General features: G+C 50.8%; 12 protein-coding genes across 12 annotated transcripts; 7 read left to right on the forward strand and 5 right to left on the reverse strand.

The window, feature by feature from the left end:
* Positions 1–3: 3 nt before the first annotated feature.
* Positions 4–2,220, reverse strand: NECHADRAFT_90636 (uncharacterized protein; the record flags this gene model as incomplete). Its single annotated transcript, XM_003046259.1, has 5 exons — positions 4–52; positions 116–807; positions 859–1,082; positions 1,130–1,824; positions 1,874–2,220. The coding sequence occupies 5 exons, from the start codon at positions 2,218–2,220 to the stop codon at positions 4–6; spliced, it is 2,007 nt and encodes a 668-aa protein (XP_003046305.1).
* A 1,118-nt stretch (positions 2,221–3,338) lies between these two features.
* NECHADRAFT_32378 (uncharacterized protein) lies at positions 3,339–5,036 on the forward strand (the record flags this gene model as incomplete). Its single annotated transcript, XM_003045691.1, has 1 exon — positions 3,339–5,036. The coding sequence occupies one exon, from the start codon at positions 3,339–3,341 to the stop codon at positions 5,034–5,036; it is 1,698 nt and encodes a 565-aa protein (XP_003045737.1).
* Positions 5,037–5,169: 133 nt separating this feature from the next.
* NECHADRAFT_57795 (uncharacterized protein) lies at positions 5,170–7,254 on the reverse strand. Its single transcript, XM_003046260.1, has 9 exons — positions 7,222–7,254; positions 7,133–7,172; positions 6,946–7,078; positions 6,432–6,891; positions 6,090–6,377; positions 5,956–6,040; positions 5,856–5,901; positions 5,457–5,809; positions 5,170–5,408 (listed from the first exon to the last, which is right to left on the reverse strand). Exons 1-9 carry the CDS (start codon positions 7,222–7,224, stop codon positions 5,320–5,322), a joined length of 1,497 nt encoding a protein of 498 aa, XP_003046306.1. The 5' UTR covers positions 7,225–7,254; the 3' UTR covers positions 5,170–5,319.
* A 560-nt stretch (positions 7,255–7,814) lies between these two features.
* Positions 7,815–9,652, forward strand: NECHADRAFT_66028 (uncharacterized protein). The gene is made up of 2 exons (XM_003045692.1): positions 7,815–8,047; positions 8,096–9,652. Exons 1-2 carry the CDS (start codon positions 7,845–7,847, stop codon positions 9,573–9,575), a joined length of 1,683 nt encoding a protein of 560 aa, XP_003045738.1. The 5' UTR covers positions 7,815–7,844; the 3' UTR covers positions 9,576–9,652.
* A 984-nt stretch (positions 9,653–10,636) lies between these two features.
* Positions 10,637–12,088, forward strand: NECHADRAFT_34149 (uncharacterized protein; the record flags this gene model as incomplete). The annotated part of the gene is made up of 1 exon (XM_003045693.1): positions 10,637–12,088. One exon carries the CDS (start codon positions 10,637–10,639, stop codon positions 12,086–12,088), a length of 1,452 nt encoding a protein of 483 aa, XP_003045739.1.
* A 570-nt stretch (positions 12,089–12,658) lies between these two features.
* On the forward strand, positions 12,659–13,820 carry NECHADRAFT_57800 (uncharacterized protein). Its single transcript, XM_003045694.1, has one exon. The coding sequence runs from the start codon at positions 12,692–12,694 to the stop codon at positions 13,610–13,612; it is 921 nt and encodes a 306-aa protein (XP_003045740.1). The 5' UTR covers positions 12,659–12,691; the 3' UTR covers positions 13,613–13,820.
* Positions 13,821–15,767: 1,947 nt separating this feature from the next.
* Positions 15,768–16,102, forward strand: NECHADRAFT_32207 (ubiquitin; the record flags this gene model as incomplete). Its single annotated transcript, XM_003045695.1, has 3 exons — positions 15,768–15,921; positions 15,976–16,007; positions 16,064–16,102. Coding segments are annotated over 3 exons (225 nt in total), but the record flags the coding sequence as incomplete, so codon positions are not given.
* A 1,955-nt stretch (positions 16,103–18,057) lies between these two features.
* NECHADRAFT_33852 (uncharacterized protein) lies at positions 18,058–18,537 on the reverse strand (the record flags this gene model as incomplete). Its single annotated transcript, XM_003046261.1, has 1 exon — positions 18,058–18,537. A coding segment is annotated over one exon (480 nt), but the record flags the coding sequence as incomplete, so codon positions are not given.
* Positions 18,538–19,589: 1,052 nt separating this feature from the next.
* Positions 19,590–21,014, reverse strand: NECHADRAFT_32703 (uncharacterized protein; the record flags this gene model as incomplete). Its single annotated transcript, XM_003046262.1, has 1 exon — positions 19,590–21,014. One exon carries the CDS (start codon positions 21,012–21,014, stop codon positions 19,590–19,592), a length of 1,425 nt encoding a protein of 474 aa, XP_003046308.1.
* A 531-nt stretch (positions 21,015–21,545) lies between these two features.
* On the reverse strand, positions 21,546–22,282 carry NECHADRAFT_99072 (uncharacterized protein). Its single transcript, XM_003046263.1, has 3 exons — positions 22,101–22,282; positions 21,901–22,044; positions 21,546–21,842 (listed from the first exon to the last, which is right to left on the reverse strand). Exons 1-3 carry the CDS (start codon positions 22,167–22,169, stop codon positions 21,594–21,596), a joined length of 462 nt encoding a protein of 153 aa, XP_003046309.1. The 5' UTR covers positions 22,170–22,282; the 3' UTR covers positions 21,546–21,593.
* A 341-nt stretch (positions 22,283–22,623) lies between these two features.
* On the forward strand, positions 22,624–23,346 carry NECHADRAFT_34128 (uncharacterized protein; the record flags this gene model as incomplete). Its single annotated transcript, XM_003045696.1, has 1 exon — positions 22,624–23,346. The coding sequence occupies one exon, from the start codon at positions 22,624–22,626 to the stop codon at positions 23,344–23,346; it is 723 nt and encodes a 240-aa protein (XP_003045742.1).
* Positions 23,347–24,086: 740 nt separating this feature from the next.
* Positions 24,087–26,163, forward strand: NECHADRAFT_11213 (uncharacterized protein; the record flags this gene model as incomplete). Its single annotated transcript, XM_003045697.1, has 2 exons — positions 24,087–24,539; positions 24,592–26,163. Coding segments are annotated over 2 exons (2,025 nt in total), but the record flags the coding sequence as incomplete, so codon positions are not given.
* Positions 26,164–26,513: the final 350 nt, after the last annotated feature.

Here is a 26,513-nt window from a genome sequence, read left to right on the forward strand (position 1 = left end):
GAATTACTTCATACTTGCCAACACACGCCTAGCCATAGAGAGCACCCCAACACTTCCAATCGCAACGGCAAGTTTTGTTGAATTGGGCCAGGCCTGAATATCGAATGAGGCTGACAACTGGCTCTTGTTGGTGTCTGGAAGCTTGAGATTGGCAAGTCCCAGGTGTTCTTGTGACCCATGGATATCGCTCTCCATGAAACCTCCCGCGGACTTTTTCTTTCCCGAGCGAACTCTGGGAATTGTGACTTTGAAGGCCCTCGCAGGATCAAAAAATCCCATCCAAATTATGTCTTCTTTCGGGATGTCGAGGGCTTTAGATATGTTGTCAGGAGAAAGGAGCCCTGAGGACTTGATGGCTTGGTAGTCGGTTTCGGAATCGAACATGGCGTCGATGGTAATCTCGTAAGGGCCGGCGTTCTTGGAACGGAGGATGCGGCATAAGTCTGATAGTGTCTTGGGCTCTTGCTTCGGTTGGGTGTGTGGGATGTGTCTGGCGCCGGGAAGCGGTTTTGGTGTAGATTTGGGAAGTTGATCTCGGAGACTTGAGATGCTTTGCCTGAAGGAATCATCGGATGAAGCTGGTGAGCCTCTACCTATGGTGACAACGCTTCCTTTCAGCAAGGGTCCTTGGAGTTTACTGGATGATGGCTTCTCGTTATCAAGGATAAGACGTTCCTCGCCCGGCTCTAGATCCATGAGATGGTAGAGTGAGAATTCAGCGCATGCGCCCATCTCAATCTCCATAAGACCTCCAATTCCGAAGCCAAAGTTTCCAGCAGTTGCTTTTTGGCCCGGATAAGGTGCATGCTTGGTATATGTTAGTGTCTGTACAAACCTAGGAGGAAAGCAGGTACTCACAATCATGCCAACTCTTGCCTTGGAGGCAACGCTATTCGCAAGTTGCTGCGTAGATGCCAGAGCTTCAGCAACGACGAAAAGCTCTCCTGGTCCCGCGGCATTGTACTGATCCTTGCCGTACACGTGGAAATCGAGTTTCCATTCGCCGGAATTATCGGGATGTTGTTGGTGGACGTAGCCCTTGATCATAGCAAGAACGTCGTCAATTTTTGAGATGAGTATGTCTAAAGCGTGTTAGAATATTTGCCTAGACAGTGATTGGGACTCTTACAATCCTTAACACCACCCAGAAACAAGGTGCGGTAGCCCACTAGGCGCGCAGCTTCGAGCTTCAGTTGATACGGCTTGCCGAATTCCCTGGACGGCCGAAACTGAGCTCCCCTGACTCTCACTGATCTACCATCGGCCAATTGTTCATACTTCGCCTCGGTGAGGTCAAGAGCTCCGCCGGGTCCTCGTAAGAGATCGGGTCTCGTATTCTCATACAGCGTATGTGCGGCGACAGACAGAGGGGTGCAGATGGAATCTGGAGCCGTAGGCCTCACGTCAAACAGGCCATCTGCATAGACTGTAGAGATTGCACCATGCGACTTGGGGAGCGAGCATAAACCTCCACATTCCATAATCTTGCCCATGTGTAGAAAGCCGCCGACTCGGGACTGGATATCCTCTTCTGTGAGACCATCGACCTGCCGTTTGAGTTGGTATGTGCAGTAAGCGACATATGGTGATGGGTCATAGGCTCTTCCACCGATTATTACATCGAAGTCGGGGTTGGCGTCCATGGCGTCGATAAAGGGCTCTGGGCCCATTTGCGCGACGACTCGGACTGATGCTTCGATCTCTTCTTCCGTTGCAGGAGGTACACAGACACCGCATCCAGTCAATCGCCCTTGTTTGTGTCGTTCAAGAATTGTGGATTTGTTAATTCCTGAAAATAGGGATATCGTCTTGAAGTTGTAGTCTCTGGAAAGAAGTCAGCAAGGTGGGCTGGACTGGCGAGTGGAAGAGTTACTTATTTCCCTCCTCGGCAGCAATCTCGTCGATAATCTCTCCAATCTCCCTCACATGTTCGTCAGTCCCATCACCGCCAGCTGATCCAAAAATAAGCGGCACACGAAACGTGTGCACGAGTCGGAGCAGCTTGGACAAGTCTTTGGCGTAGGCTGAGCGAGGACAGGACATGGACCCAAGGGCGAGCTTTTGGGGGCCGCTATCGGTGGAACCCGAGTCGAGGATAATGGCTGTAGGAACTCCATTGGGGACCATATGGGCGAGCTCATATCGTGTGAGTTCTTCGTCGAAGCCGTAGCCCAACATGCCGACGGGGGCGATGATCTGGCAGATGGGCCGGGCGGCCATATTGTTTTGATCAAGGTTGGTCATCTAAAGAAAGGGTGATAAAGATGTATGTGAACTGATAGATTTTGGGAAATTTTCTGAATCGATAAATGTAGAAAAGGAGTCGCAAAGTGTGATGTAAGTCGGACTCAGAGATGCTTCCACCTGGGTATAAGAGCAACAACCACAGCGGCCAATCGGACTTTGGGAACTAGGTGATATCACCGTTCCCTGCATAAACTATACCTTAATATTCTTTTTCTTCCGATGATGGTAACGTCAAGCTCAGAATTCATGCCGAGGCAAAGTCAAGTTCGAAAGCCGAATTTCGCTCCCCATGCCGAAGCTCGCTTACGCTCCCCCGCCACGGACATTTTGGCGTCAGATTCCAACTCCGTCGGATTTGCCAAGACCTACGGAGGTGAGAGCCGTCTGCAAATGGCCAATGGGACGGATTTCGGGAGACGGCAGTTGAAATCGTAGCGAAACTTGGCGTGAGAAATGCCTTCGTAGGGCTGAACTAAGGTGTGGTTTCGATCGCGACCGTTCACCACCCGGGTACCTTTCTTGACCCAACCCGTCCAGTATCTCGCTGAGATACCCGCGGACTCTGAGCCAATAGGTAAAAAGCCCTCGCATTCTCGGTCCTCCGTACACCAGCCTCCCCCCAAAGCTTGATCCAACAACTCCGTTGGGTTGCAACACGAGAGTGCAAGTCCGTAGGGCCACCTGCAAAATCCTTCCACCACGAATCCAGAAATGATCAACTGTCCATCAGGATGACACCGCCCCGCCTAGGCGCGTTTCGCCTGATGCGCCGAGGGGCGCCCGGGGTCTTGATTGGCCTTGCTCGGATTTGGGACCAATTATAGCACGATTGCAGGGTTTCACGGCAGTTGGCAGAGTAAGCTCAGCCTTGTCCGTGTGGGACTCTCAGATCAATCTTTGACCAGGGCTATTATCTTGAGGTTATGCTTGGCTTGATACTTAATTGCTCATTTCTCATCTTGGAAGTTGAATTTTAGCATTACAATCTTTACTTTACTTCACAACAAGAGACAATACCGAGTGACACTTGAGCTGCATACTTCAAGTATTCACAACACCTCATCGCCATCAATCGTGCCCTTCCCAAGGCAATGCCTAACTACGAACCTTACCGGGGAGAACCGACAAAGTCGGCCGATATCGCCCCAGATTACGTTGAGCTAGAAACGACGAGATGGAATTCCGTCCCTCAAGAAGACCAAGAATCAACCGCCTATGACCCTGCACAACTCATCGAAAGAACATCAACCCGGAGCACGAAAAACGACATGGAGACTCAACTACCTCTCGGTCAAGCTATCAAAAAGTACCCCAAGATCGCTGGTTATTGTCTTGCCATGACAATTCCCATCATCGGATGGGGCTACGACTTGCTTGTTGTCGGTGCCATTACCGGCGAGGACTCGTTCAAGGCGGATTATGGCAAGTTGATTGATGGAGAAATGACCATTCCGGGAAATTGGCTATCTCTGTGGATGGGCCTTCCTCCCGCTGGAGCAGCTGCTGGTGCCTTGTTGGGCGGTTGGCTACAGAACCGTATCGGCCGAAAGTTCTCTCTCATGATCGGCAGCATCATCTCAGCCATGGCCATTGCATGCATCTTCTTCTCCCATCTTCCTCCCGAGCCCGATACCAAGCGGGTTGTCATCACCGTTGGCTTAACTTTCCAAGGATTCACGGTCGGCATCATCAAAACCACTTGTCTTACTTGGGTGTCGGAAAATGCACCAACAGCACTTCGAGGTCCAGCCATGGCTCTTTTCCCGACTTTTACCTTGATCGGTCAACTTATCGGCGCCATCGTGGTGTATGCGGTCAACCAGATGGGAAGCAAGAATGGCTACCTCGGAGCTTTTGGTTCTCAGTGGATTCTCGTCCTTGGTCCCTTCACTCTGTCCTGCCTTATGCCCGAAAGCCCTGCTCACCTCATCCGAACGAACCAAGAAGAGAGAGCCATTCGTTCTGCGACCCGGCTTTTTGGACCCAAGATGAACCCATATAGTGCTTTGGAAAAGATCCGAGAAACCATTGAGGAAGAAAAGGCGACGACTGCGTCCGTCTCCTACTGGGCCTGCTTCAAGGGAAGCAACCTCCGCCGTACCATGATTGTCATACTGGCCAACGTCATCCCTGCGTTGTTTGGTCTGGAACTTTTGTCCAATGCCACAGTCTTTCTGCAGAGCATCGGCATGGCATCCGGCCCGAGTTTGCTCATCATGATTGGTGGCATCATCGCAGGAATGGTAGCCAACGGTATTGGTTTCTGGCTTCTTTCTCGCACAGGCCGAAGGAGCATGACTATTGTGTCGATGGGTATCGCTTCACTCTTGTGGGGAGCTATGGGTATCTCAGGCTTCTGGTCAGGTCCAGCACTTGCCTGGCTGGCAGCAGGACTTATGATCTCTGTCATTGTGGTTTGTGGTCTGGGTTGCTGGCCAGCAGGTTATGCCATCATGGGAGAGACAAGCTCTCTGCAACTACGATCCCTCACGCACGGTATTGGAAGCGTGGCATCCCAAGCTGCATCCATCACCCTAGCCGTCCTGCTACCAATGCTCTTCAGCAAGGACAAGGCAGCCCTCGGAGCAAAGACTGCTTTCGTCTTTTGTGGTCTCTGCATTATCGGTGTCGTTCTGGCCTGGCTGTGGATCCCCGAGATGAAGGGTAGGAGTATGATTGAGCTTGATCACATGTTTGAGATGAGGCTTCCTACGAGGAAGTTTAAGAGCTTTAAGATGGAGACGCATGAGGTTCAGGAGGCATCTCCGCTGGCTGAGAGGGGTGCGTAGACGGATTTGTGAAGGAAAGGGTCATGATTTATATGATTTGGTTAGAATTTGCATCTTAAGAGTTACCACATTTTGCTAGCATATTTAGTCGAAGAATAGAAAATTCCTTTGGTTGTACCACCGTTATCCAGGGCCCCGTTAAACGCTGTTGATTGAGATTATACCCCCCTACCTACATGCAGTTCATTCTGGAATTACAGGCCCAAAAAGTTAATTCGTAGAATATAGCCACAGGCCAATCCCGCCGTAGCCTCCTTGTCCGAACGTGCTTACAGTGCCATGGCTACTTACCGTTGTGGGCTTGTTTTGATTGCTTCTCAAGAGCTTCTCGAAGAACTTCTCTGAGCTTCCCATCCACACGGCCGAAGTAATCTGCAAACTGATTAGCACTGACACTAATGCACAGGGTGATATACGTACCCAATACTTCATTCCTCAACTTTCCAGGAATACCCTCCAACGTAGGAAGGATATTATGAAGAAACTGTTCCTTGCCGCCCTCTTCTTCACAAATAATCTTCCACAGCTTCCTAGGCTGCTCAAAATCCTTGTCCATAACCGAAGTTGAAAAAGCAGTCACATGTCCAGCCCAAACCTCATGAGTCGGCATCTGAACACGATGGCTGACGGTTACTGGACGAAGCTCGGAGAAGACGTAGTCTGGGTCACCTCCGTAGTTCCCGTTCATGGTTCCTGGGCCGTCGCGAACGTAAGGGGCGTATACCTTGTTGACTGGTCGATTCGGTGGGAGTTGGAAGTAGTTAGGGCCGACCCTTGGCTTATTAGTAAATGACCTGCAAATAAGAAGGACGGAGATACCGATAACGATGGGCGTCAGGATAGCTAAACATTCTAGCTTGGAGAACTGTTTTTTGCTGTCAGCTGTTGATTCTCACCAACCAGTAAAACGGTAACAAACCTGGATCAGCTGAAGGCCCAATGCCTGGCACCATGTTCGAAGGCGAGAAGCAAGCTTGCTCAATGTCCTGAAAGTAGTTGTTCGGCTATTCAAACGTCAGATAAAGGGACAATAATTGGTACAAGACAACAAACATTCTTGTTGAGTGTCAGGCGGCCAACAAGCCGCAGCGGGTACTTCTCAAACGGCCAGGTGTAAGTGTCGTCGAAAATGTCAATTGGAGCCTTCTTGATCTCTTCAGGCTTCATGACCTGAATGTATACACCCCAAGATGGAAAGTCTCCTTTCTCAATGGCCTTGAAAAGGTCTTTGACATGGTAGTCTGGCTCTGAACCTGCCAACCGGACAGCTGTATCAGCGTCCATGGTCTTGATGCCTTCGTCGGGTCTGAAGTGCCACTTGACGTAGACATAGCTGCCGTTCTAGTATCGTTAGCCTGATCGAAATGACAACAAAGTAGTGGAGTGATGGCTCACAGCCTTGTTCAGGGTGTACGTGTGAACACTAAACCCGTTAATGTTCCTCAACGAAGCCGGAATACCTCGTTGTCCGAACAAATGCATCAAAGCATGAATGCCCTCTGGATTATTAACATGAAAGTCCCAAAACATGGTATTATCCGGAACATTCGTCTGAGGATGCCGCTTGTGGCTCCTGTTCATGGACGGAAATTTGATGGGGTCCCTGATGAAAAACACGGGCAAGTCGTTAAAGACAAAGTCTTGGATGCCTTCTTCAGTGTAAAACTTTGTCGCCCAGCCTCGGACATCACGGACTGTATCACTGGATCCCTTTTCGCCGCCGACGGTGGAGATTCTGGTGAGGATCTTTGTCTTTTTGCCGACGCCGGTGAGGAACTTGGCGTCTGTTAAGTCTGAGACATCCTCGAGGACTTCAAATTCGCCAAAGGCGCCAGCAGCCTTTGCATGGACGCTTCTGCAGGTGCATCAGTAGCGCATCACAGTGGAAGAGACCAACACGAGGGTGTACCGCTCAGGAATGCGTTCTCGGGCGAAATGAGCCAAGACCTCAAGGGTCTGGGTGTCGCTCAAGACAATCAAGCCACCGTTGCTGTTGCCATAGCGAACTTGCTGGACTGATCCAGGACTCTCACTCGGTTGTCCTGAAAATTGGTATTAGATACATGACAGAGCCGTGGTGGTATGCGAATGTCTACCGTTGGCAAGCGTGCACAGGGGGTTATCGGTCGGGGCGGGCTACGTCTAGTAAGTCTCGAGTAGCAATAATCGGAGGAATTGGACTGACCATGGTATCCAATTCGAAGTAGCTCAATGTCGTTCAAACAGACAATACCCGTGTTCCCAAAGTGAGATGATGCTCGTCTTCTTATCAGCTCCCCCCCTTGACGTATCTCCCATTGGAACGGAACTACCGGATCAACGTCAACGCAGTTGAAGTCAAAGTAAACAACCCCGCAGGAACATGCGTCCGCCACTAATGTCATTATGATTGTCATCCAAGCAATGCCCGTGGTGTGATTGAACCACCGACCCCTCATTCGTATCTGTCCGTAACCTCCTCAACAAATCGGTTTCCTCGCTCAAAACTCAGACAAGTTCAGGGAGGGCGGATCAGACGCAAGAGAGCTCCCCAAGCGAGACAGGAAGACGTATCGGACCAATACACGTCAAGTGGCTTCAAGCTAAAAACACGGCCTAGTGAAACCTTGTGCCACACTCATAAACATCATTGGATCAATGGTAATGCCAGATTTGGGAACATCTGTACCTTGGCAACGTCGATGACCCGCCCTCTCGTCATACTTGACCTGCCCATGTCCCTCTGGTATATCTCCCTCTAGCCCCATTTCTAATGTCCCTCCTCTCGTCAGACTTTGACAAACACCAACACAGTATCTTTTGTTAAGCATGAAGACTACCAATCGCCCTGATGAGTGGAAGATTGAGCAGGGACTGTCTGGAGCTGTGCTCCCAGTCCTTGACATGACGGGCCCCGAGACCAAACACTTGGATCCTCAGACTTTTGGGGAACTTACCAAAGATGAGGAGGCCATCAAGAGTGTCGGTGATCGTGAGAAGCTCTTTGCCGCTGAGAGAAAGGGCTGGACTGGGTAGGCAACTCACTTCTAGGCTATGCTCGTGCTGATGAATGCATCAAGATTCGTCGAGTGGGAGAATTATCCCAAGAAGAAGGATGCCGCGCACAAGATCTTGACTTCTCAGACTTTCCCTCCCAACCCGGAGTTCCAGCTTGGTCCTATTCCTGCGACCAACCCTGTTCTTCCTGGTACTCATTGGAAGATGTGGCACCATGCTATCGGTGGAGAGCTCACCAAGGTTCCCGAGGACTCGTGGTCGACTGTTCTCAAGGAGAAGCATCCCGATATGCTTCACCTCCTTCAGTTTCCCTACAATGGAGAACCTCCCAAGCGTCTTGTTACTGACAAGGAGTTCACTCCCAATTCCCTTCACTTTGTGAGAAATCATGGTGGTATCCCCATCATCAACAAGGAGGATTTCAGCTTCCTCATGGATGGCCTCGTCGCCAATCCTCGCTCCTTTACCCTGGATGATCTCATGGATGAGTCTCAATTCCCGCGCATGGAAAAGAGCATCACCATGCAGTGCTCTGGAACTCGTCGCATTGAGCAGATCCTCAAGTACGCCGGTCAAGGCGACGAAGTTCCTCAGGCACCCTGGGCTGAGGGAGCAATTGGTACTGCTAAATACGTCGGCATCAGTCTTAAGAAGGTCATCAAGGCGTGTGGAGGTTTGGTCGATGGGGCCAAGCATCTGGAGTTTTACGGTGCCGACACCTACTTCAAGGACGACAAGACGATGAACTACCTCGTCAGCGTCCCATGGTCCAAGGTCAAGGCGAACGAAGTGATGCTAGCATGGGAGATGAACGGCGAGGAGCTCCCTAGAATCCATGGCTACCCTCTTCGCATCGTTGTGTTTGGGTACATCGGCGCCAGAAGCGTCAAATGGCTGTACCGCATCAAAGCCATCAAAGAGCCCTCACGAGCACCAGTCCAGAGCCAGGAGTATCTCTATTTCCCCCAACAGGTCGGAAAGCACAACTTCAAGATGACGGACGGCATCCAGATCCAGGAGATGCCCGTCAGCTCGGCCATCATGTCACCTTGGACGAAGCAGGTGGTCATCCACAACGGCAAGATTCGCTGCAAGGGCTGGGCGTACTCTGGCGGTGGGCGATGGCCTGAACGTGTCGAGCTGTCTGCTGACGGTGGTTTCAACTGGTACACGATTCCTCTCGACAAGATGTCTAAGAAGAGAAGATGGACTTGGCGCATCTGGGAATTTGAGCTCCCATGCGATGTAGAAGGATGGGTCGAGATTGTCTGCCGCTGCTGGGACAACTCCCTAAACACGCAGCCTCCCAACGTCCGCACAGCCTGGAACTGGGGCTTGCACGTCACTAGCTCTTGCCACCGAGTTTCCGTCTACAGCGTCAACAAGAGCAGGCCCAAGACCAAGGCTCGCTTGGACGAATTTGAGGAGAAGGGTATCCCATTTGGTCCTATCACTGTGCCTCTCGCGTTTCCGTCTCAGACTTGGGATGACTATGAGAAGTTTTGGAAAGAGAATGGCCCGCGCGACGCGGAGGATGATTGATTTGCACGGTAAAAGGTTTCTTTGTAAACAGATTTGATAGTTAGCTCGCGATCAATAACAAGAATGGTATCAAGAGGAATGCTTTGTGGCTGTCAAGATGTGTTCCCCCCAGCATCCAAGGACAAGTAGAGAGTCCCCTTCATGATACCGAGATTCTTAACATAGCAGCATTATTTCCTTCTTCGGCTTCTTACTTTGCAGGACGGCATGCCCGCGATATCCGCCAGCCACGAAAGTGGGGATGGTGCATAAGACTGCAAGTCGTGACAGCTTCACTTCACAGCACAACCTGATAGGCCTGTGTCTTGTAGCACAGCAAATGTCACTTCTTCGAATATTGGCTACACGGCGCCTTTTGTTTGCCGACCGCAGATACACTTCCGATCTGCCGTCCAATCGAGTGCCGTACAAGCCTGAATACCCTCAGGCCGTCCCGTGCCGCCTCAGCTGAGGCTGCAGAGCATTCCGTTTCTGGGTAGTGGTGTCTCACTTATTTCGCGCACAGGCACAAGAGACGATATCGCGTCTTGTACACGTCATATTTAACTGAATTGCTCGTGTATAGATCGTCGGGAGAGAAAGGATTTAATAGTTGTCTTCAGGTCAACAGGAATGACAGCGTTTCAACACGTCGACCCCCAGACAAGGATTGTTCCTTGCATCTGACTTAGATCTTGCTGTGGCCTAATCTGAGATCAATCTCGATCGTTCAAGATTGCGTTTCCACATGAACTCTCCCCTTTGGGTCTGGGTTTTCTGTACCTGTCATCTACCGGCGCGGCCCGATGTCTCGGAGGCACAGAGCTGAGCGAATGAGCCTGAGCAGTACTGCATATCCTTACACAATGACATACGTAAACCAAGCCTTCAATACCAACGATTGAGGGATCATCTGAGACAGTAACACGCATGTGACGTGAGGTGGAGAGCTGAAGAGGCGTTGATGCCCAGCTCCCCAGACGCCGGGTGGACGATGGTGTAGAGTAAGTTAAATAGTCTTCTATCCGCTCTTCTGCGCATTGTTTCATTGCGCATATCTAATCTGTGGACTTGTTGCGACTATGAAGGTCGACATTCACTCAGGGCGGCTCTCTGGGGCCTTCCACGCCCCTGTCCCATACCGCAGACGCCACCCTCTGAATCCCGGGAGATCGGTTCCCGGGTACAACGCCCATTCCTTTGCGAGTTGGACTCGAACGTTTGTCGCGTACGTCGATCAGCGATATCGACGTCCAGAGATTCCATCATGGCCTCAACCCATCCAAGACCTAAGCGACCTCATCGAGAGCACTCCAGAGCTTCGTATGCTTGCCTCGGCCATGTTTGACGAGGTTCCAAGCAAGCAGCCTTACCTCAAGGATCCGGCCGGACATAGACAGATTCGAGATTATCATCACATGCTCCATCTATTCTCCATCATCATGACAACGATTGCGCCTAGCTGGAGCATGTCGGAGCATGGTCTAGGCATTGTCGGATTTCCATTCAATGCTGTTCTCGACTGGCCCATGGCGACTCGCAGCGGATACGCCTTCTTCCTCAAGGCCGAAGTCAACGCCAAGCTCAAGGTCATCCTCGACACATGGAGGGACAATGTCCTCAAGACCAACAAGCAATACGTCCTCACAACTGATCCAGATGGATGGCTGAGCAGCAGTGTGCTCGTCACTATTGAAGGAGAGACCAATGTCGACGGCCAAGAGCCTCTACCCTTCCATCAAATCTTTGAATGCGATCCTATCGGCGACCCTGTACACTGGGGCTTCCAGTGCTGGGATGACTTTTTCGTGAGAAAGTTCAAGGATATGGACAAGATTAGACCCGTTGCATTCCCTGATGACCCGAGGTGGATCGTCAATGCTTGCGAGTCAAGACCATATGCGCTACAAGCCAACGTCAAGGATTACGACACATTCTGGCTGAAGGGTCAGCCATATTCTGTTGTCGAAATGCTGAACCACCACCCCAACGCAAGCCAATTTGTCGGCGGTACAGTGTTCCAAGCTTTCCTAAGTGCAACAGCCTACCATCGCTGGAGTTCTCCAGTTGCAGGGAAAGTCATCCACTCCGAAGTCATCGACGGGACATACTTTTCAGAGCCAACCTTTGACGGCTTTGCGAACCCTGAAGGTCCTGATCAAGCCGGCCCAGATCGAGCTCAAGGCTACATATCCCATGTTGCTACACGAGCCATGTTTTTCATTGACACTGAGGGTCCAGCTGGAGTTGTATGCGTTCTCTTTGTTGGAATGGCTGATGTATCAACGTGCGAGATCTTGGAAAGATTTCAACGAAATCTACCGCAGACCGTTGCCAAGGGAGAGGAACTGGGCATGTTTCATCACGGAGGATCAACGTATTGTCTTCTTTTCCCGCCAGATGTGAACCTCACGTGGGTTACTGCTGCATATCCTGGTATCTCGGATAAGAACATTCCAATTCGCAGCGGATTGGCGTATGCATGTCCTACAGCCTCGACGAGGCGTGCGCGACTGAGGTTTCCTACTGCATAAATGCTGGGTCTTGATAAGATGGAGTTGTTCTAACCAGTGAATTTCTTTAATGTGGACTATCAGCATAAAATTTTGAGAGAGAATTATACTCCGTTTGAATGAATACTTACAACGTCATTTCGACTCATGCCCCTCCAGGCAGACAATGATATCACTTGTTATCCCCAAGCGATGCTTCAGTGCAGCATCCTTCCAGAAAGACGTTGGACAGAATCCACTCCCCATTGGCTGAATTACGCATCCTGATCCAAGCTTACGTCTCCCTCATCACAGTCCATCCCTAAACAAGTAATGTTAATTTCGCGTTATGCCCGGATCTCACGGAGTTGGATGGAGCGGATTTCGGACGCACGGCAAGCCGACTTCTCTCCCTGTTGGGCTGAAACCTCAATAATCGGACAACGTTAGTGGATACAAGCTCCAGCCATGAAACAACAAATATCGACCTCGGCTGAAAGCCAATGTCCGACGGGGAGGCCTCTGAAAGCCTGCCCCGCCCTTCTATTAAAGTAAGCACTAACTGCAACTGGATATCAATATCCAAACACTACAGCAGTACAACTTCAACTTCACATCTTCAAAACTCATAACATCAAGTTCATCATGTCCGAAAAGACTTTCCGCGCCTACAGCCAAGAGCAGGGCAAAACCTACGCCCAGCTCCGCCTCGACTACAATGAAAGCCTTTACCAGGCCATCCTCGACTTCCAAAAGGCTGGCTCCGGCCAATTCGATACCATCATCGACATTGGCTGTGGTCCTGGGACTGCAGTCCGCAAGCTTGCGCCAAACTTCAAAAATGCCTTTGGCCTTGATCCTTCAGAGGGAATGATCAGCACTGCTCGATCTCTGAGCACCTCAGATGAGCGTATTCGCTTTGAGGTGTCATCAGCAGAGACACTTGGCTCTGAGCTTGAGACGCCTATTCCCGAAGAGAGCGTTGATGTCATCACGGCTGCTACATGCGCTCACTGGTTCGACATGCCCAGCTTCTGGGAGCGAGCTGCCAAGGTCCTCAAGCCCGGCGGCACAGTCGCTTTCTGGACCGGTGGCGATCTTCGTGTCGACAAGACCATGGCCGAGCACGTTGCCCTCCAAGCCGTTGTCGATGAACTCGATGAACAGCTAAAGGACTACTTCGAGCCAGGCAACCTGCTCACCCGCGACTTGTACCGCCGCATCCCCCTCCCCTGGACTTGTCCAACTCCTGTGCCTGAATTCGACGAGTCATCCTTTAAGCGGCTGGAGTGGAACACTGGCCCAGTTTCTCCCTCTGACTGCTTCTTTGTCAAGAAGCAGCCTCTCCCTCCGGCCGTGATCGAGCTGATGCTGGGAACCGCCAGCCCAGTTACCAGATGGCGGGAGGCTCACCCAGAAGCAGTGGGCACTGAGCAAGATGTTTTGCGGGTCATGAGAAGGAAGCTTGAGAAGATCCTACACGACTCTGGCGTTGAGGAGGGGGCGGAGCTAGTCCATGGTGACATGGAGGGGGCCTTGCTGTTGGTGCGAAAGAAGGCTGCCTAGAGAAGAGACCATGCTCAATACCTCAACTACCATTCTTATTTCTAGACTGAAAGTAATGTGGTACCTCCCGACAAGCTAGTCTGGCCGGTTGGGAGAGTGCCAGACTCGGATCAAGATTCAGTCGATTTAAGCCCAAAGGCTACTATTAATAACATCGTAATACTTAGGGAGCCAATGAACACTCCTCTTATATCTAAAACATCATGGCTTGATGAGGTGCCTTTCATTTCAACACTGAGATATGCAGAAATAATCTTTTCAAGTTTTATGCCATTCATTTGTCCACAATCCTTTCCACGATAGCTAGTTGATCAGCCAGCCGGTCCGATTTCCTGCATAGAACGTCAGTACCATAGATAAGCCTTAGTAGAAAAATTCAATTAGTTACAGGAATAATATTGTCAGCTGGAGCGCACCGAGAAACTGGAGTTCCAAGTCGGCGGCTTCTCTGAGAGATGCAAGATCACTACGCCGCCAGTACCACGGTTTCGAGTTATTAACGTTGAGCTTTTCGTTCATTGCCTTGAGGTGATCTTCCACGCGTTGTATGCAGTCGTCAAAATCCTCTATCAGAGGCATAACCTCCATGTTCGACGACACCCAGCGGGAGGACAGCAGATCCCTAAGCCGCGAGACATATGCTTGTCTGTCGGCTCTATAGCTCTCGAAATACTGCATCTCAACATTTTCATTGCGTGTGACTGTGTATAGTGCCACAGTGAATGTGAAGAGACCCAGGGTGAATGTCAAAATGCCCGTGATATTTCCAGTTGTGGAAAGTGGGCTGTCGTCTGGGCAATCAGCCATCCATGCAGCGTGCAAATGGACCAGGATGAGACGAAGCGGGGATGAGAGGACAAAGTTGCTGGGAAAGAGTGCGAAATTAATCAAGTTTCAAAATGCTAAAAGCACCAAGAAGTTCAACTTTCACCGAGTTGCAGGAGGAGGCTGGCCTTGGTTTCGGAGCTACTGCTTCACCTCGTCTTGTCAGCAGACGGCTCGTGGTCATGTCACATCATCATGGCAGCACCTAAATGGATTGTGCGCCGTGTGGCGGGCAGGTGGCTTTCTGGAGGGTCGCTTACCACCCGAGTTGAACACGGCCGTGATTTCATAGGACAACGCGCATGAATGTCTCCTGAGCGGCCAGGGTGCCAACAGTATGGCTGCCCAGCTCCATGATCACCAGCCATGGATACAGGCAGGATTAGCCAATCAAGTCCACTCTAGCACCCTGAGGTATGTTCAGCTCGCTGTGGCTGGCAGGCCCCCGAGCCACCTCTAACATGGTGCCAAAGAGATATGAAGAACCTTCCCAGCACTTCAAAACTTGCGATGATAGCGATTTTTGGTATTTTCTAAAGTAGCCTTTGGCCGCCATGCACAACAGCGTCGTTGTCTGTGCTATGGGTGAAGAGATCAACTTCACCATCTATCAAACACCACTTGTCGAGGACCATCAGGATCCACGCCTTCAACGAGAATACACACCTGCAGTGCCGGAGAATGATGGTGCAGTGCTCCCAGCGTGCGTCCCGCTCCGTCTACATGAGGCCACTAAGGCCACAATATGGAAGCCCGCAACCAAGAATGACCCAGGAGCCGACTACCTAGTTGCCGTCAAAAGTGAGCCATCGCCATACTTCGCTACGTACCATGTCTCTAATGAAGTCCATGGTCAGATGGTTGCGGTGTTGCAATCCAAGCGCATGGCGCAAGAGAGGATTACCACTTCAGAGTGAAGATCACAGCAGGCGGAGTGAATGTGGCCTCCCCACCACCTTTCCGATCGTCACATCCTGGGACATCATACCCTGACTATTTCGTCATGCCAGACCAGCAATGGGTGTTTGGAGTACGTGTTGGGGAGAGTTCAGTGCGACAATTCAGGGTCCTTGAAAGCGGGACTTGGTATGTTGTCTCGATCTAGTTCTTAGGCTTCCTGCTAACATCGGGAGGTTTTCCTGGATGTCTCTTTACAGAAGGAGAGAAGAAGAGAGCATTGAGATCCAAGTCACCGGGTTTCGTAGGTAGGTGAAACCCCATCTCCTTCCCCTAAGAGATAGGTGCCGCTTATACCATCGGCCAGAGAGATAGACCAGACGAATACCCGAATCTTCCCCTTGCAGCGACCAAGAATCCACGAGGCTACACGATCTTTGTAATATCCAGGAGTGGAAAGAAGGTTATCCTCGAACAGATGAGTTCATCCGACACGGTGCTGAATCTCAAGTTAAGGATTCGAGAGGAGGAGGGTACACAGATTCATAGACAAAGGCTCATCTTCAATGGAAAGCAATTAGAGGATGGTATGTCAATTCGACTTTTTCAATCACTGCATCTCTAACAAACTCTGAAACCAGAACGGACTCTCTCCGACTACAGCATCGGGAAGGTGAGCCATAGAAGCCCGGGAATGTGTCTTTTGTGAGCGACAGTTAACGTTGGTAGGGAGAAACTGTGCACATGGTCATGCAACTAACAGGCGGAGGTTATGGCATCATGTCTGCACTGCCACACCTTTCAGTAACAGACAATACCGAGGTGTCACTAAAGCCAGAGCAGCTCGGTCCGGGTGGGCGCATACATCAAGATTTTGCTACCGATCTAGAACCTGAAGATTGGTATGAGACCAAAACTTGGACCATAAGGTTTTACTTTTTCGACGCGGATCACTTCAAGAGTAAAACCGGCCTTGACCTCGACCCGGCTGACAATGTCGAGAGGCAGTGTCATGTTGACGGCTTTGTGGAAGATCGGTTCCCGTCATTTAGAGGACAGCAAGCAGCAGTCTCGGTACCATCCATTGCGCAGCTCTACACAAAGTCCAAAGGGGAGGCCCAGCAAGATTCTAGGAACTTGGACTACGCCCAGACTGAAGGAGATGCTGGCCAGCAAGGAGACACAAACGAGGAAGTTGATCCGGCACAACAAACAGGCACACCCCGAAAGCAGAATCGGGGCAAGAGATTTTTGTCTACGATCATGTGTGGAAGTAAAGGGTAGTTGATTTCTTTCCATCTAAAATTGCTGATTATTGAAAAAAAACACTGCCTGGGCGCTTTTGGAGGTTTTGGGGCACAATCAAAAAGGCTATCAGCAAGCAGCAACAAGCATCGTAGTTGTTGACATATGCCACCGTCAACACTCAACACTAGAGACACAAGGTATGTGGGTTCTAAGTGCATGGCCATTACATCTTCAGGTTAAACAAGAATGAACGTCGTCGGGGGTGCCCCCCTATCCAGGAGATGAACATGATCAAAAACAAGGCCGACTCGACGATATACTCCCTGCATGCCCTCTACGGGCTTCACAGCAAGGCAAATACCGAAATCATTGAGCATGTTTGCCCTCCCCAGTAATAACAACAGCACGGATTTGCCTTCTTGCAAAGCTTCCGTAGGATCATGGGGACAATCCGCGAAAAGTTCATGGCCGTCTCCATCATCTTCGTTATCCTCATCCCCAGGAACATTGAAGGAAAAATCTGTGCTCGATTCGTCAGTAACTGAGATTTTTACATTCAGGGAAACAGCCTCGAGCTCGATCTGGCCTGCTCGGACAGGCCCAAATTGGTGGCCGTCGGTTCTGCACCAGGTCCCCTCTTCTATGATACGAACCCGGGGGTCCGTCTCAAAGCTTTCAAACAAACCGTAGGCGGCAGATAGGTATGGGCCCCTCTGTAGAGACATCCAGGACCAAGAAGGAATCCCACCACCGAGGCGTTTTGCGTTTTCCCCATCCTTTAAAAAGGGAAGATTACCCCAGGCCAAGCCCCGTGGGAGGTCGTGGAGCCACATTCCAGCCAGATACTTGTCGTTGGTCGCTTCTTGTATCTTCAAGGCTACTCCAGCAATTGCGTGAGCCCGATCGGATTCTCTTGTCAGAGCCATCGAGGCATACTAGGTAACAGCTGTGAGCCAAAAGTCTCGGGCCGGCCGAGTAACGTCCAAACTTCCAGTATTTCTTCGAATCTTTTCAAACCACCTCTTCTCCCAGCTATCAACCAGGAGAATTGGAGGGGCAGGGTTCTGTTTCTCTAGCATGGCTTCCACTTCTGGCAACATATCCCAGTTGTTGTCCATGTCTTTGCACTCACAGGCGGCAGACTCTCGACATTGCCACATAAGCTCGGAGCGAGAGAAAAACGCGGTTCGGGGTGCTAATAACTTTTCCTGGTAGACCCATGCCCTGTCAAGTAATGGGCATTCCACCGCTCTACCACGATACTCATTCCCAAGGATGGACCCGTGACCCAGTACATTAGGAGGGCGGACAAGAACTGCCGCCGCCGAAGTGTCCATAGGCTGGATCATACACGTTTTCCACCTTTCGCGATGCACTTTGGGACTGGGCCACCAGGCGGGATCACGGTATAGGTCGGAGTCGAATTGGGCGCTGAGGCTAGCGTCAACATCCGCAAAGACCTGAAACCTCGTTCCAAAGAGAGATTGAGACGAGTTTTCAGCCGTCGCGGCCGCCAAGTTGAGGTAGCTGTTTGAGTAGATTCCGGCCATTTGTGCCGACTGCTCAAGCCAGTCATCATCGTCATCCTGAATTATACATATCGAGTCAATCCAGAGATAGGATAGGCCAAGCTTCCGAAGGAGAGTGATGACATCTTGAAAGAGGGTTGGCAATTCCTCCCACTTTATTCCTCTTATTCTTGCCTCGTATGAATCTTTCGTCGTCTGGAGCGGCTTAACATCGATCAAATTTCCCCAACAATGACTGAGAGTTGCATACGGCCAACAGGTGATCGGATGGTCCTTGGTCTCTATCAGTCTCTGCCCGTTCGAGGAGATGTAGACCAATCGTTTTGGTGGACTCTGAGAGTTGACTGAGCATTGTTCATGCTTGTCGCATGACTTAAGCCATCTCTTTAAAATGCCTGCGGCCGAGTCTGGGCTTAAGCGGCCCATAGGAACCGCGCCTCTTGCAAACGCTGGATGAAAAGGACTTCGGGGATCATCTAGCGTTTCGTTCAGTTGGATAAGCTCGGGCAGTCTTGGTTGCACTTACTCTCGTTTGTAGAAAACTCAATTCGCCCAGGGCGGCTTGTCAAGTAAGACCTGATGGTCATATCGAGACGACGGATGAAAAGACTCCTGCCAGGCCGCAACTCAATGCTTATATTCGGCCAACTGTGAAGCTTTCCTTCTTGAGAGTTTTCTGATGAGCCAGAGATGTTTGAACCTGAACTTCCGAGACTCTGGGTGGAGTTCTTGTTAGTTTCATCGTCCGTCTCGTTGCCGTGTTTGTCGTTCTCATCCTCATCAGTTGCGCTGTCATCGTACGAATACTCGCTCTCTTCAACCTCCCAGCTCTCGTCTCCCCAGAAAGCTGACATGCCCTCATCAAGGACAGTACAGATGGGGCAGAACTGTTGAGCGGCCTCTGCGATTCTCCCCCGATTGGCTCTTCGGGATCGGGGTGCTGGGTAACAGTCAGGCTCACTGAATCTTTCCCATACATCGAATCTGTCGTATTCAAGGTTCCAACAGGCCGGGCAGATGATTTCATTGTCGGCGGATGGTGAAGTTCCCGAATTCTCGGTCGACATGATGGCATGAGCAAGTGGTTTCTGATGACAAAAAGCGAAGAACAGGAGTTCGATGTAGGAAAACCCCGCGTGACATTGCAAGTGAGATGCAGCCTGGTTTCAGGCCTAGCAAGTGGGGGACGCTGCCAGCAGCTAGGGTTCTTTCTGGATAAGACAAAACGACTACGAGCAAGACGAGCAAGACGAGCAAGCCTGGAGATTGATCAAGTTGCTTTAGATTCGAATACTATGATGAGGCTACTATCGAAAGTCAAGTTAATTATATTAACCCCTTAAAGTCGAAAAATCAAGTTGACATTTTGCCACTTCTGCCTACATATTAAACTTGGTCTGCCAATCCGCCATGCCATGAAACCACTGAAATTACAAGACGCCGTACCTAAAACTCCATTTCCAACTTCAAACAAGGAATTATTCATGTACCCATGTGAAGACTCGCCTATCCAATTTCCGCCGTGCATACGTCGAAGAAACCAACTCCTCAAACGCCCTACGATCTTGCTCATCCATCACCTGAGCCAGGTTGACAGGTCTCGTTGGATCCTTGTCGTCTCGATAAGGATAGTACCCAAAGTCCTTCGAGGCAATCCAAGGACTGGGCTTCTTTGAAATGTCAAACGTGATGTAACGGTCCGGCGATAGCCAAGAAGTCTTGGAAACATCGAGTTGGCGGAAGAAATCCGTTGGTTTATCCCAGGTGAGGCAGAATTCTCTAAGTCGGGGAAGACTCTTTCGGATATCGTCGAATACTGTCTCCCACCTCTTGGAGAAGAGATAGACCTGATGTTCGTCCCAGCCGTAGTACGGCTCACTAGATACCCTCTCCCAATCCTCGGTATCAATACGCCACCCTTCAATGTCACCCTCGTACAAGCGCATGTGCGAGGCGATGAAGCAACGATTCAGTCGCAAACATGTCAGATATTTCTGAGCAAGCACCCAATCAAACTGACGATGATGTCCAATTACGTATTCGCCAAGTGTCAGCGTCCTGAGGAATGGAAAGTCGAGGCCCTCGCCGTTAAACTTGCCCGGCATTACCCCCCAGCGGTCTTGAGAGGCGAGTGTCAGTTCGACGAGCTGGTTCGCAACAGAAGGGAGGAGGGTCTTTTGCAAGTGCAGTTCGTATTCTCGGCGCTCTGTATGATGTGTGTCGTAGGCGAAGGCGTTTCGGGTATGTTCCACGCAGAACATGATGTGCAGACGGGTAATGTCGTTGAGGAGGCCCCCGTAGATGTCGGCCGGGAGAGCAATATTTTGCAGGTTCTCAAGTGCCAGTTCTCGGATTTCTGTCACGTCTCGAGTGTCATTGTTGGTTTTCCGCTGCTGCAAGGCATTGAGAATGTTCCTCAGCGTATGTTCCCGCGTGGACTGCAGCTCGCGGTCTCTGGTACTTCCAAAGTGGATATGGTCCCCAAGACACCACTTGGAAAATCGAACACTGATTGACCTAATATGGCGAAGCTCGGCAATTTGGTCAATCGCCGAGGTGAAAGCAGGCCATTCACCCTTTTCCTCCCAGTCGTGCCATGTCGTCGGGTCGCGGCCATGTACCAAGTCCTTTGCTGGGCATGTCTCGATAACTACGCTCTGGGCGGCATCGCGAACCGTTTCGAGATTGATGAGGTTCTTCCAAGATTGAAACTCTTGGCCCGCAGTCTCCAGAGTATGATACAGCGTGAGATTTTTGAATAGCGCCTTGGTTACCAGATCGTTCCACAAGTGGCACACCAGGCGGGCTTGGCATAGATCGCGACGGTTTTGGTCTCTGTAGAGAGGAGCTAGATGATCAAGAATTCGAGCTATTAATTCTGTCGGTAGGCTGTTGAGCGTCATGGTGAAGGGGGAATGATTTCTGTTAGTGATACCAAGAAAATGAAGTGCCGATGATGGGTAAGACGACATGTCGTCGTGGTCAAGATAGATGAAGCCTGACAAGTCACGCGACTCGAGTCCTGGATAAAAATGGATACGGGGTACGAGTACAGTGACTGCAGGCAGCTAATAAGACTCGCTGAGAGGCTGTGAGCTGCAGGCATCGAACAATGGATGATACAACCACGTCACAGGGCATCGTAAGCGCTAACGCATCAGGTCCTAGCGGGGCAGATGCCTGTAACACCACCGTCGTGCTCATTGCAGCCTCATCTCAGCTCGATGTGTTACTTCGCCATCTCCGTAGGCAGATCATGTGATCCGAATAAGCTTTATCAAGTGAGGCATCCTTCATGCCGTAAGTCACGATGCATTCGAGAGTCTGCCTGTGGTGTTGAACCATCGGGTGCACTCCGATCCCGTGCTGCATGCATCACTCTATTTTTGGAGATGCAGGTTGGATGCTATACGGTTTCTTCAAACGCGTGGCTGCGAGTTTATTATATCTATTTATTCTCTCGTCTCGATAATATTGATGACTCATGACGGGGTCGTGCATTTCTCGGCTTCCTTCTTCAACGCCTCGTTGAAGGTATTCCAATTCTCGTTCGGTTGATCCGTCTTGACCCAGGACCCAAACAGAGTAACAAACCCCCCTGAATAGTCCTCTGACTGGACGAAAGTAGTGCCTCCTGGATTTTCCTTACTCGGAGAGAAGGAGAAGTAATGTCTACCCTTCACAATCCATGGTATCGAGCCCTCCCATGTGAAGCACTCGGGATCATTCGACTATACGAGTAAGCCAAGGTCCATGATTCGGGATCTAAGATAAAGTTGGACAACTTACAATCACGACCGGGTTAAATACCATCTCGTGCATCGATACTCTGATCTTGTCTCCCGACTTGAGTTCAAGTGGCTTCTTGGTTGGGTCGGCAGGCCGAATATCCCATCCTTGCTGCCATTGCTGATATCGATCAAATCCGAGGAACTATTAATCGAAACATGTGAGAATCATATTCCGAGCGTTTGAGTTATCATACTCACCACTGATCGGACAACGGTTGGTGATGCCATGATCTCTATCTGGGCTTTGACTGAGAGAGTGCGTGGCATTGTGAGTTTGCACTGTACTATGGTGGATGTTGGTGGGTTGGCGTGTAAATGAAGTGTGATGAAGAGCGAAGGGAATAAGCAAAGAAATTTTTTCTCGTATATTGATAGTAATTTGAATGGTCTCTCTAGCTTCAAGTCCCTTCTCGCCGGATATGCTTCATATATCTACACCTTTTCCCTTGGGATGCACAGTCGAGGCACAGTAGAGCGAGAAATGCGCGAGGGCATCACGTGACTGCCTCGAGACCATTCTCGCGCGATGTTCGTGCAGCTCGGTCAACTTTCCGGCAAGACCACAGAGGGGGATAGAGGGAGGATATAAAGAAACTCAATTCCGACGAAATGAATCAATTTCATCACTCACACTCACACTATCGCAAAGACATCAGCTTTTTCTAGCTCAAAGACAATTTATCACACTTCTCTTCCACTCTATCCATCTTACACAAACATCATGGCCAAGACTGTCGCATTCCTTGGCGCAAGCACTGGCGTGGGCCTGTCAGCGCTGAAACACACTCTCGCTGCAGGCCATCAAGCCGTCGCTCTCTGCCGAACGCCCTCCAAACTCTCAGCCATCCTCCCCGCAGAGTCAAATCCCAACCTGCGCATCGTCGAGGGCAACGCCCACGATATTGACGCCGTCTGCCAAATTCTCAAGAAAGAGGATGGCACTCTGGTTGATGAGATTGTCTCCACTATTGGTGGCAAGCCGGTTTTGAGCAAGTTGTCCATTGATGACCCAAAGGTGTGCCGCAAGGGCATGGCTGTGTTGCTTGATGCTCTGGTACAGCTGCGATCACAGGGGGCTACAGGAAAACCCTTGGTCGTGGTATTCAGCACCACGGGCATGTCGCGTTTCGGTCGCGACATTCCCATCCTGATGATCCCACTGTATCACGTGCTCCTCAAGGTTCCACACGAAGACAAGAGGATCATGGAGGATAAGCTGGCCGAAAGCGGCGAGGACTTTGTCATTGTTCGGGCGAGTTTGTTGGTCGATGGTGAAACTGAAAAGCCGATCCGTGTCGGCATTGAGGATCCAAAGACGGGACGCGAGTCTGACGCGATTGGCTACACCATCTCGAGGGAGGATTCCGGAAAGTGGATCGCTGAGAATCTGTTGTTGAAGAGGGAAGCCAAGTATCTGGGCAAAATTGCTACCATCACGAACTGAGAGGCTGTGTGTTTGGTGGAGGATGAAGTGCGTGGAGAGCATATGGCTATGAACAGACCGTTTTTAGGCACGCAACAAAGCAAAGATAGACTCCCTAATTGTATTAATTGATCAATTCTACTCGTTCTATTATATGCGCATATTCTTTGGCCTTATGAATCTATTTTGATGATGATGAATAGCTTGAAGCAGCAAAAGAGCTGTCTACCCGGGACCACGAGGCGGGCGACGCCGGGTCAGAGTGCGGGGCCGTGATAGCGCTTATCGTGAGGGTGATATCTTAACAGGAGACATCAGAAGTACCTGCCAGACGCAGTCTAACACCAGATACGTCAGCAAGAATAGGCTTCAATCTCGATTCACTACTCAATGAGCTTATTAAAGGAGCTTAATAAAGGAAATGACAAGAGATATGGGGAAATATAGTCAACGCTGCTCGAATGTGATGAGCGTGGATATTCTTTAGAAGTCGTGATTGTTGGAAACAGATACCATCCTCCACACCACGCGCGACAGCAAGGCAGACTCTCAAGTCGAAGAAGAGGGAGGCTGACCTCAATCAACACCGAATCCAAGGCATGGCGAGCATCTGAATCATTAAGCCAACGTGCATACTCCCACCGCGCTCCCGTAAACGCGCCATGTCATCGGCGCCTCCGCCAAACCATCTCGCGTCCGCCTCGGCTTCGGCGGCCGAGAAAAACGCGAGCTCGGCCTCCCCCGCGAGGACCGCCAAGCTCCGGAGCTGCGTCGTCTGCCGCAGCCGAAAAGTTCGCTGCGACAAGCTCTCGCCCTGCTCAAACTGTCGTCGGGCCGGTATTCCGTGTGTCGTTCCGTCGAATGACCGTCCTCCGAGATGGGCGCGTCGGCTTGAGCGCGTTGCCGGCGGGTCGGTGCAGGAGGGTCCCCATGATGCGGAACCCGCGGGTGAACAGGTTATGGAGCGGTTGAGAAACTTGGAGGATCTGGTCAAGGAGCTTAGAGGACAGCTTGAGCAGGCGAGTGCTGGGGCGAGTCCTGCTGGGAGTGGCTCTGCTCAAGGCAATTCTCCGTCTGAGGGGAGGCGAGATGCATCCAGTCCTTCAACGTCGACCACCTCGGACGTGCAAAAGTACTTTGGTAGGATGGTTCTACAAGATGGGAGCAGAGCGAGATATGTTGCCAGTGGCTTCTGGTCTCGCATTAGTGATGAGGTAGGCAGAGTCACAATACCCTCGGATCATCAACGATTGACGATGCGCGTAGCTTGACGGCTTGAAGATGGATACTCGAGGACTTCCAAGCGGCGACGACGAGTCTTCGGACGATGATCTTCCTACAACTGCCCCCTCCACAAGAGAACTGGAGAGAGCCCCTTCAGAGCGACACGCATTCTTATTTCGGCACAACCTCACAGGTGCTGCCCCCGAGGTTGCAGATCTACGCCCACTTCCATCACAAGTCCCCTTTTTGCTCGACATCTTTTCCGAGAATGTCAACATTGTCGCACGAATCGTTCACATGCCCACCATCCGAAAAATGATCCGCGAGACCCGTAGCTCTGGCACGAGTCTCTCACCCGCCAATGAAGCCTTGATGTTCTCGATATACTACGCCGCCGTCACATCGATGGAGGAGGATGACGTTACGACCAACTTTGGCTCGACAAAGGCAGAACTCAATCTGAAATACCGACTAGGTCTAGAACATGCTCTGGCCAAGGCGGATTTCCTGAACGATCCAAACATCGTGCTCGTCCAAGCCTTCGCCATCTTTCTCATGCTTGTGCGTCGTCATGATAACCCCAGATATGTATGGATGATGACAGGACTTTTGATCCGAATGGCCCAGGCTCTTGGTCTCCATCGAGATGGATCGAGGTTTCCACATCTGACACCCTTTGAAGTGGAACAGCGACGAAGACTGTGGTGGATGATCTGCGTGATTGACGTTCGAGCATCTGAAGATCAAGGAACAGAATTCACGATATCCAGGGATAGCTTCGATACCAAGATGCCCCTAAACATCAACGACGAGGATCTTGACCCCGATACGAAAGAGATGCCTCCTGCGCGAGAGACTCTCACCGACATGTCATTTGCACTCGCCATGCTCGAGTTATCCGACGTTTCAAAACAGATCATGGCCTCTCCCTCCCTGGGTCTCGAAGAACAGACCCGCCTGTTGGATGAAGTCTGTGAGAAAGTTGAGCACGGCTACTTCCAGTTCTCGGCTGAAAGAGGAGATATTTTACACTGGGTAGGCCTTACATGCCTACGCGTGATGCGATCCAAGTTGATCCTTCTCATCTACCTCCCTGCGCTTTTTGCGTCGCCGGATGAGCGTTTCTCTGAAGAGGTTCGGGATAAACTGCTTGTTGCGGCGATAGAAGTTGCCGAGTACAACCACGCTCTAAATTCCGAGCCAAAGTGTCGTCAATGGCGGTGGATATACCAGACGTATACGCACTGGTATGCTATCGTTTATCTCATGATAGAGATATGCCGTCGAAAGTGGTCACCAGTTATTGAAAGAGCCTGGGTTGATTTGCACAGCAGCTGGTTGATTCCATCACAACACAACATGTCAAAGCACTCGAGGGTTTGGGTGCCGCTGAGGAAGTTGATGGCCAAGGCAAAGAAGCAGCGAGAGATGGAGCTCGCCGAGATACGAGCAAATGGGGTCCCTATCGAGTTACTTGAACAACGCGATTCCCAAGTGCCTGCGCCTGCGAGCTCAGGGCCGTTTTCTACTGGAAATGGGGAAGAGTCTTTTCTTGAGTACTGGAGAAAACTTGTCACTGGCTCTTTGGACCCCAGCAGGCAACCCCCGGTTCCTTTGGCCGGTTGGAGCGGTTTCGAGGCACCAAGCGTCACACAGGGTGCCGGTGCGTTACACGACAACCCCCCATCTATCAATGCATGGCGAAGCTCAGATATCGGACCAACATCTATCGGAGGTCAACCAAGTCAGTTGATTGCATCCACTGGCGACCATCCAAGTTCGAACATGGAGTTTCAGAGCGAGATTGGAGGACAGACAATAGCGCCCTATGGAGGGCAATCAACGGTTGATATGGATTCGCCTTGGCTGTGGACGGCTACTGATGGTAATTCTGCTTCCTTTGCGGAAATGTATGTCGCCATGGAGGTTGATGACGTTAACTGGAATTCGTGGTTACAGTCTGC

This window comes from Fusarium vanettenii, assembly GCF_000151355.1.
Source record: "Fusarium vanettenii 77-13-4 chromosome 2 genomic scaffold NECHAsca_18_chr2_1_0, whole genome shotgun sequence".
Classification (NCBI taxonomy): Eukaryota; Fungi; Ascomycota; class Sordariomycetes; order Hypocreales; family Nectriaceae; genus Fusarium; species Fusarium vanettenii.